Source organism: Papaver somniferum, chromosome 10, assembly GCF_003573695.1.
Source record: "Papaver somniferum cultivar HN1 chromosome 10, ASM357369v1, whole genome shotgun sequence".
Taxonomy (NCBI): Eukaryota; Viridiplantae; Streptophyta; class Magnoliopsida; order Ranunculales; family Papaveraceae; genus Papaver; species Papaver somniferum.
The window spans coordinates 137,478,160-137,488,424 of NC_039367.1; the positions used below are offsets into that span (position 1 = coordinate 137,478,160).

At 39.7% G+C, this 10,265-nt stretch overlaps 2 protein-coding genes across 2 annotated transcripts; one reads left to right on the forward strand and one right to left on the reverse strand.

Moving 5' to 3' along the window:
- Nucleotides 1-4,324: 4,324 nt before the first annotated feature.
- Nucleotides 4,325-6,176, forward strand: LOC113316286 (extensin-like). Its single transcript, XM_026564498.1, has 3 exons — nucleotides 4,325-4,532; nucleotides 4,687-4,822; nucleotides 5,756-6,176. The coding sequence occupies exons 1-3, from the start codon at nucleotides 4,325-4,327 to the stop codon at nucleotides 6,174-6,176; spliced, it is 765 nt and encodes a 254-aa protein (XP_026420283.1).
- A 2,902-nt stretch (nucleotides 6,177-9,078) lies between these two features.
- LOC113316287 (cytochrome P450 76A2-like) lies at nucleotides 9,079-10,050 on the reverse strand. The gene has a single exon (XM_026564499.1). The coding sequence runs from the start codon at nucleotides 10,048-10,050 to the stop codon at nucleotides 9,079-9,081; it is 972 nt and encodes a 323-aa protein (XP_026420284.1).
- Between the last annotated feature and the right edge of the window lie 215 nt (nucleotides 10,051-10,265).

Below are 10,265 nucleotides of genomic sequence, written 5' to 3' on the forward strand. Positions count from 1 at the left end.
AAATAAGCCTGTTGATACATGGAATTGCCGTCTCGGCCATCCTAGTATGCATTGTTTTCGTTTTTTTAGCTTCCAAATTTTCTTATATTAGCTCTCGGTTTAATCATCATGTGATGTATGCCCTATATAAAAACAAACACGATTGAAGTTTAATAAAAGTCATTCTTTGTCTTCACGACCTTTTTAATTAATTCATGCTGATATATGGGGTCTCTTTGCAACTGAATCATTCACTGGTGCGAAATATTTCCTTACCATTGTGGATGATTATACTAGGTGTACTTGGGTTTATCTCATGAAAACTAAATCCGAAACTTTAAAGTTTCTCAAATATTTTTTTTCTTTTGTGATCACTCAGTTTGGTCATTCTATTACCAGCATCTCCTCTGGTATCAATAAATTTCTCATTCCTCAATTACAGACTTTTCGTTCTGATAATGGGTCTGAGTTCAAATCCACTGAATTACAAAAGTGGTTCCATCAAAACGGTGTTTTACACCAAACCAGTTGTGTTTATACACCACAACAGAATGGTGTTGTCAAAAGAAAACATCGACATCTTCTCAATGTTGCACGTTCATTACAGTTTCAATCCAACTTGCCTCTTCGTTTTTGGGGCGAGTGTATTCTCACCGCTGCGTACTTAATAAACTTAATGCCCACACCGGTTCTGGCTCACAAAACTCCGCATGAACTGTTGTTACATAAATCTCCGGACTATATGTCTTTGCGTGTCTTCGGTTGTTTGTGTTTTGGCAGAAACACGAGAATCTCTCATAGTTTGATCAGCGTGCTAAACCAGGCATTTTCATTGGTTACCCCCATGGTCAGAAAGGGTACAAAATTTTTGATCTCGAATCAAAACATATATATGTTTCTCGGGATGTCGTTTTTCATGAGGATTGTTTCCCATTTCATGATATCAATACTCACTTCCAGATATCCCCACCTGTGCAATCTTCAGAATATATTCATTACGATTCTATTTTTAATTCACAATCTTCTACTCCTGTGCATTTGTCACAGCCTTCATTGCATGATCCTTCCATGCATGTTCCTGACAGTCATACAGGCAACTCCAATGTTACTGATTCTCTTCCGAGCGACTTGGATTCTGCAGCCACTGATCCTTTTACCAATGTACCTCCTGCTCTTCCTGTTCGCTCACATACCTTGCCGAACAACAAATCTCCCGATTCTAGCTCGCCGAACACGCCAGTTCTCTCTTCCCCAGACGCATCTGTTGTTACACGCACAGATTTTCCGTCTGTAACTGCAGTTCCTTCTACCTCTATCCCTGCAGATGATCCAGGACCTACACATGCTCCTCCATCGGCCCCTGCAATCCCTTCTGTGGACTCTTCAAATCTGCAGCAAATACCTGCAGCTCTTACAGATTCTCGATTTTCTCGTGCTAGGAATCCACCAGCTTATTTAAAAGACTATCACTGCTTTTCTACTGAATGTACTTCAACTTCAGTTCATCCTATGACTAATTATTTGTCATTCGACAAGTTTTCACCTTCTCATAAAGCTTTTCTTACTAAGGTTATTTTGTCCGCAGAACCCAAATCCTTTTCTCAAGCCACTCAATGCCCTAAATGGCGTGCAGCAATGGCAAAAGAGATAATAGCTCTCGAAGCAAATGACACTTGGATTATTGTTGATTTGCCACCAGGGAAAACAGCCATTGGATGCAAATGGGTGTATAAAATCAAATTTAAATATGATGGTACCGTGGAACGATACAAGGCTCGTCTCGTGGCAAAAGGATACACTCTGCAAGAAGGAATCGACTACTATGACACCTTTTCCCCTGTTGCCAAACTGGTAACTGTTCGCGTCCTACTGTCTATTGCGGCAATTAAAAATTGGTCTCTTCATCAACTCGATGTCAATAATGCGTTTCTTCAAGGAGATCTAGATGAAGAAATATACATGAAAATTCCTCCCGCACTAGCTAGAAAAGGTGATTCCAAAGTTTTTAAACTTAAGAAATCCATTTATGGTCTTAAACAAGCCTCTCGTCAATGGTTTTCCAAACTTTCCTCCGTTTTATTACAGGAAGGATTTCAGAAATCTCTATGTGATAATTCTCTTTTCACATATCATCAAGGCACAACATCTATTTTTGTCCTGTCTATGTAGATGATACCATCATTACTGGCACAAATAATGATTTCATTATTTCACTTAAATCACGTCTTGCCTCTCATTTTTCAATTAAAGATCTTGGTTGTCTTCAATATTTCTTAGGCATTGAAGTTTCACGATCCTCTAAAGGTATTTTTCTATGTCAACGAAAGTATATTCTTGACATTCTTAAGGATTCTGGACTTACAGGAGCTCGTGTTTCATCATTTCCGATGGATACACATCTTAAGTTATTACCTACTGATGGTAAGGCTTTACCTGATTCCAGCTCTTATCGTCGTCTTATTGGAAGACTTTTGTATCTTACTGTCACTCGTCCAATTATTACGTATACCGTAAATTATTTGGGTCAATTCATGCAGCATCCGCATACCGCTCATCTTGATGCTGCCCATCGTGTCTTACGATATCTTAAAGGTACCATTGGACATGGTATTTTTCTTTCTTCGTCCAGTAATCTTTCTTTACATGGATACTCGGATTCAGACTGGGCAGGATGTCCTATAACTAGGCGTTCTACCACAGGATATTTAGTTACAATAGGCTCCAGTCCTATTTCCTGGAAATCAAAGAAGCAGCCAACGGTTTCTCGCTCTTCGGCTGAAGCTGAATATCGTGCATTGGCCAACTTAACAGTTGAGCTACAATGGTTGCGATATCTTTTTAATGACATGCGTATTTCGTGTCCTCTTCCTATCACCATCTCCTGTGATAGTCAAGCAGCAATTCATATTGCTCAGAATCCTGTATTTCACGAACGTACTAAACATATTGAAATTGATTGTTATTTCGTACGTGAGAAGTTCATTAGTGGATTGATTTTTCCGACGTATCTTCCGTCCTCCGATCAACTAGCAGATATTTTTACAAAGCCTTTGGGTGCTCCACAGTTTGGCCGATTGGTTCACAAGTTGGGCGTTCGTTCGGGCTCTACCTCTCCAACTTGAGGGGGGGTATTAGAATAATCAGAATACTCTGACGACGTATGTCGACATTCTGCTGTCATTCCTATGACGACATTCTGTTGTACACACTATGACGACGTATGTCGACATTCTGCTGTCATTCCAATGATGACATTCTGTTGTTATTTTCCTTTTCTTATCTTTGTAAACACAATTGTAACCGCGTATATATAAACTACACTGATCAATGAATTAAAATTTACATTGTTGTGAAATCAAACAACCTTGTCAACCATTTCTTTATACCGAGCCGAACCGCGCCCTGTACAACTCTAACTGTAGGTATATGAACAACATGATTACGATATCAGCTGCGAAATGGATTATTTATCAAACACAATCGTGACCACAGAGAGCCTTGAACGTACATAAATAAGGACAATTTGAACTTTCAAAGATACACTGCGGGTATATGAACAACATGATTACAATATCAGCTGCGAAATGCACTATATTGTAAACACAATCGTTCCCAAAGTGAGCTTCGTACCTAGATAATTAAGCACAATTTTAAAATTTCAAATTCATGGATGCATGGGTTGAAATTCCAGTGTTTTAGCCGGTGTCATTGTAGTACAGTGGTAAAGTCATTGGATGATGATATCAGTGACCTGAATTCGAAACTCGCCTGCACAATTTCTTTACCGATGGAAAAAAAATGTCACAATGCCGCAAGAGCCGATGCTTTTGGTATTATTCTTAAGGGAATGGACTTTTTCATGGACGTTTCATTCATGTCGATGGATTCAGGTGTCCCTCCGTTTTCAAGGGTCCAATCGAAAGATTGGAGCAATGAGACAACCACAATGGGAATAATTTGGTTGACCAATGGGATGCCAGCACAGATACGTCTTCCAGCTCCAAACGGTAATAATCGAAAATGTTGCCCACGATATCAACAGTATTTCCTAAGAAACGACCTGGATTGAACGACAATGGATCATCCCATAATGTTGAATCCCTTCCAATTCCCCATAAATTAATCAACACTGCTGTGTCCTTAGGAATAATATTAATAGACTCGATATTATCTTATTTATCTTTAGTAGATTATCTCCATTTACTTTGGTTGTAAACACAAAGATATTATCAAGGTTTTATATATATTCTGTCCCGGGAGAACATTACTCCTCAAGGGAACCATCATCAAATCCAAGATGGTATCAACCCCCTACGATCCTATTTTCTCTAAACCATTAAAATCAATGGCGACGGAACTATTGAAGTTCACAGACATTGCTGAAGCATATAGTTCTATGCATCTACAACAACCCGATGATGCTTTCTATGTGGATACTGGTGCTACCTCGCATCTCACTGCTGATTTAGGTACTTTACATAACGTTTCCAATTCTTGTATTGTACAGTCTATCTTAGTTGCCAATGGAAATAGCATTACAGTTACCGCTAGTGGTACCAAGCTCATAAACCTCCCTTCTCGCACCCTTCAACTCAAAAATACTCTTGTTGTTCCCGATATTATCAAAAACTTAATTTTCGTTCGTAAGTTCACCACTGATAATCATGTGTCTGTTGAGTTTGATTTCGTCTGGTTTTTCTGTGAAAGATCTGAGTTCGAGGAGGATTATCCTTCGGTGCAATAGTTCCGGGGAGCTCTACCCTATCACCAACTCTGCCGTGCCAGCTCAAAAATCTTCCCAGTCTTCCCCCATATCTCTTGATGTTTGTTCGCCAGATATTTGGTATAGTCGTCTTGGTCATCCCGGCAAGGCTGTTTTAGATGTTTTTCGTACCAATAATTCTATTCATTGTAATAAAAATCTACATTCTAAACTTTGTCATTCATGTAAAGTTAGTAAACATGTTCGATTACCTTTTTATGAATCAAATTCCAATACTTTTGCTCCATTTGATATCATTCACAGTGATTTATGGACCTCTCCAGTTCATGTTGATACCGGTTTTCGTTATTATCTTATCTTGTTGGATGATTTCACCAACTATCTTTGGGTTTATCCTCTAAAATTTAAATCCCAAGTCTATGACAAATTTTTGGAATTTCGATCTCTCGTTCAAACTCAATTTGAGCATAAAATTAAAAGTTTTCAATGCGACATGGGACGTGAATTTGACAACTCTTCTTTTCACAATTTTGCTCGTACTAATGGTCTAGTTTTTCGCTTCTCTTGCCCCCAAAATTCCTCTCGAAATGACAAGGCCGAACACATGATACGCCGTGTCAATGATATCACCCGCACTCTTATGTCTCACGCTTCCGTTCCACCAAAATTTGGGTTTGTTCTCTTCTTATGGCTGTTTATCTTCACAATATTCTTCCCACAAAAATCCTAAATTTTTCTTCTCCCATTTCTATTCTCTATCAACGCCGACCAACATATGACCATCTTCGTACTTTTGGTTGCCTTTGCTATCCAAATCTCTCTTCCACAACTCCTCACAAATTTGCCCCCCCACTCAACTAAATGTGTCTTCCTTGATTTTCCTCCCAACCATCATGAATACCGCTGCCTTGATCTTGCCACCAACAAGATCATCATTTATCGTCATGTAATTTTTGACGAGCAAGTATTTCCTTTCACTGATCCTCCAACACCCTTGTCTGATAATAATTCCTCCTCTCCCTCTCCCTTACATTCTCACTACATTTTCTACAGTCCTCCTCCGACTGATCCAACTGTCAACACTTCCTCACCCAACCCACAGCCCTACACTCCACCTCACCGGCGTCTAAACACCCTCCCTACTGTCCCCACTACAGACTATCCAACTTCCTCTTCCACTGCACCGTCCACTGTCCCCACTACCAATCCTCCACAGCTCAGAAACATGCTGCCACCTCCTACTTACAGTGTGTCCTCTACAGCCAACATTCGCACTCCCTCGGGACCTCTACAGCAATCAGCTACCTCTACTTCACAGCAAACAACTCCAATGCCACCTCCTATTTCCACCGACCACTCTCCAGCACATCGTCCACCGACCGCTCTCCAGCACACCGTCCGTCCTTTTCTTACCCCACTACAATATCCCCTGACTCCACTCTCACTTCCACCACAGCAAAGCACAATGCTGTGATGCCACCTCCTGCCTCCACTACAGTTCAACATCCCACCCCATCCACTCCAATTCCAACTACCACTACAACATCACCCTCATCCACAGCACCATCGGCTCCTACTATACCTACAACTCCTACTCGACCCATCACTCGTGCCTCTCGTGGAATTTTCCGCCATATTAATCGTCTTAATATTCATGTCCAAACCTTACCTCATATCTCTCCTCTTCTTCGTTCTCACTTGTATGTTCTTAGGGACATAAACTGGAATACTTTCATGAAAGATGAGTATAATGCCATGTTGAAAACTAATACTTGGGAACTTGTATCACGACCACGTGATGCTCATGTTATTCTTTCCATGTGGTTGTCTCGTCATAAATATAATGTTGATGGATCCCTACAGCGACACAAGGCTCGTCTTGTTTCCAATGGAAAATCTCAACAGGTTGGAGTTGATTGTTTTGAAACGTTTAGTCTGGTAGTTAAACCTGCTACTATTCGTACTGTTCTCACTATTGCTACATCACGATCTTGGCCCATACATCAACTAGATGTCAAGAACGCTTTTCTTCATGGAGATCTAACCGAGACAGTCTATATGCATCAACATCCAGGATTTGTTGACCCTTCTCGCCCTGATTACGTATGCAGATTACGTAGATCTCTCTATGGCCTCAAGCAGGCTCCCAGGACGTGGTTTCAGAGATTTGTCAAGTTTATCACCAGTTGTGGTTTTCGTGGTAGTGTATGTGATCCCTCACTTTTTGTTTATCAATCAGGATCCGAAACGGCATACTTACTTTTATATGTTGATAACACTATTTTTACTGCCTCTACTGATGCTCTCCTATGCCGCTTCATTGATTTGATGAAGAGAGAGTTCGCTATGTCTGACCTTGGTCCGCTACATCATTTTTTGGGCATCACTGTTACTCGTTCATCCTCAGGATTATTTTTGTCTCAGTCATTATATGCACATGACATCATCGCGCGTGCCTCCATGACAAAATGTAATCCAGTGGCTACTCCGGTCGACACTGATTCCAAGCTCAGTGCCACCTCTGGCCAGGCATTTTCGGATCCCACTCTATACAGAAGCCTAGCAGGTGCTCTTCAGTACCTCACCTTTACTCGGCCAGATATTGCATACGCAGTTCAGCAGGTATATCTATTTATGCATGACCCCCGTGAGCCTCACATGCATGCCCTCAAGCGAATCCTTCGCTCTCTTCAGGGAACCATCAACCACGGACTGTTTCTCTCAGTCTCCTCTATCTCTGGCTTAACAGCATACTCTGATGCTGACTGGGCGGGTTGTCCCGATTCTCGACGCCCGACATCTGGTTTTTGTATCTTTCTTGGTGACAATCTCATCTCCCGGTCCTCCAAGCGTCAAGCAACAGTCTCTCGATCCAGTGCTGAAGCTGAATACCGGGGAGTAGCAAATGCGGTTGTTGAAACAACATGGCTTCGCAACCTTCTTCTAGAGATCCATCTACCTCTACGATGTGCTACTATTGTTTATTGTGACAATGTTAGTGCGATATATATGTCTGGAGATCCTGTTCAACATCAACGCACCAAACATGTGAAGATTGATATACATTTTGTTCGTGAACGAGTTCGTATTGGTGCCATTAAAGTCTTACACGTCCCCTCTGAGAATAGTATGCTGACATCTTCACCAAGGGGCATCCTCGACAGTTATTTGTTCGTTTTCGTTTTAGTCTCAGCGTTTGTTCCTCTCTCGTTTAGACTAAGGGAGTGTAATAGACTTGATATTATCTTATTTACCTTATTTAGGAGATTATCTCCATTTACTTTGGTTATAAACACAAAGATATTATTAAGGTTTTATATATATTCTGTCCCGGGAGAACATTGCTCCTCAAGGGAACTATCATCAAATCCAAGAAATATACCCCATAAATTTTGTATCTTCAACAGTAATCCGTGGTACTAGAAAAGGAGACGGTGGATGCAATCTCAATGTTTATTTAATCACCGCAGCCAGATAAGGTAAACTTTCGATATCACTTTCTGCAATCTTTCTTTTATACTCCCTGTGTTTCTGAAAGACCGTTCTCTATTCCTTTTTCGTCAGTTTCAAAATTGTGTCCAGCTTATGTTTATAGTCATACTTTTTCAATGAACTCTCTAATATACCTTTGAATTCTTTATATTCATAAATCTATTTTTAACGGGACACAATCTAAAATATTAAAGAAATTAGTATAATTGAGGAAACAAATATATCCTTCATTTCCTTTAAGGAAATATACATTTAACTCTAAAAATTAGATTCCTTATAAAGTTTATACTTTTTAAATTCAATATCTTTTAAATTCCCTTATATATTTCGTATTTATAATACTCACACCAATTTTGGATAGTCTTTAATGCTAGCATTTTTATTAAAATAAAATAGGTAAGTAACTAAGGGTAGTCAAGTAAAATAGTATGGTCTGCTTAATATTTTGAGAAAGTCAAAGCGAACTGTCTTTGTGAAACGGAGGGAGTAACCAACAACTTGGGAAATCTCATCTTTGGCCTTCCTCATCACCTCTGGATTGCGAACAACTTCTTTCATTACCCATTCGAGGGGTATCATTATTGCGTCGGTTCCTGTGACAAACATTTCCTATATAAATATGGCAAAAGTTTATTAGCATGCAACGGTATAAAAGATTGAGCAATATTGGTATGATCCACCCCCGGTTTTGGCATACCAGCCCTATGTAAACAAATTAGTTAAGCAGTGCGAGCTAGCCTCTAAATGAGGATCAAGGTCATGAGATCATCATTCTCCCATTTAGATACAGATCTTGTACTATGTTTATCACTTTCTGAAGTCTCGAAAAATTATGAGCAGATTGAGTGTAATATAATGTAAATCAAATTATGAATATCATTAAATTAATTGTTCAAGTTTATGAATTTACTCACCGTTATAAAAGAAATTATGTATCTGTCTGACAGTTTTATTGGTTCATCTTTGCCATTGCCTTCGAAGTCCATCAACAAATCCCAATAATCCTTCTCCTCGTTGTTATTGCGTACAACATGCATGCGCTTTCGCTCCTTAGCTAGGCCATCAACAATGTTTTCAAATGCATATAGTGCCTTTTTCATTCTGTTGGCCATATTCTGCGAGTCTAAATTTCGTAACCATGGAAAGAGATCAGCTACATTAAGCTTTGAAGATAACTGTACAATCTCCCCAAGCAGTTGATAGAGTTCACTCCCAGTGGCGGATTTAAGATCCATAACATATTTAGAAAAGAAGAGATTTCCCAATAAATTAACAAAAGCCACCAAAGTCAAGTGTTTTATTTCAACACTTCTACCTTCCTTCTCTTCTACCGATATCCATTGTATCATCTGATCTACAAGTTGTCTTCGTTTACCTACAGTGTTATTCATTGTCGTACGAGAGAATAAAGTTGCATATAGTCGCCTACTGATTCGCCAGATTGGTCCACCATATGGAGCCCATGCAGTCGCCTTAAATTTTTTATCATCCACTGGTTGCAGCCTTTGGACAAGATGACGATTGATAAAAGCTTGATGATGAGTTTTGAGTAACTCCATAGCAGCATCTGCGGAAGCAATAACTAGCGTATTCAGCGCGCCCATACGCATCATGAAAATTGGTCCATATTTCATTTGAATTTCAACCAATCTTTTGTGTGGCACCTTACAGTCATAACCTACATTTAAGCGGTTTCCGATCAATGGCCAACAAGGAGGACCCGGTGGTAACCGCCTTGAGTTCGTTTTGTTTTTCAAGATAAGAAAATTGTGGAGTAGTAGGAGTAACAGCAGAGCTGCCACTGCAACGGAAATGGCTGCGCAGACAAACAAATTTGTGGATACCGGATCTTTCATTCTGGAGGATTGGTTTAGTATGGACAACTAACTAAATTTGCTTCTGAGGCAGAGATATATAACGGATCGTAAACAATACATTGCATATAGAATAGATTATTACTCGAGATCCCCGCTGCTAAGATACGGTTATCCAAAATCCATTTATTTATTATTTAATACAGATGCTATGTTGTATTTGGTTGTCACAGTGCAAGTGGATATATCAATTATTT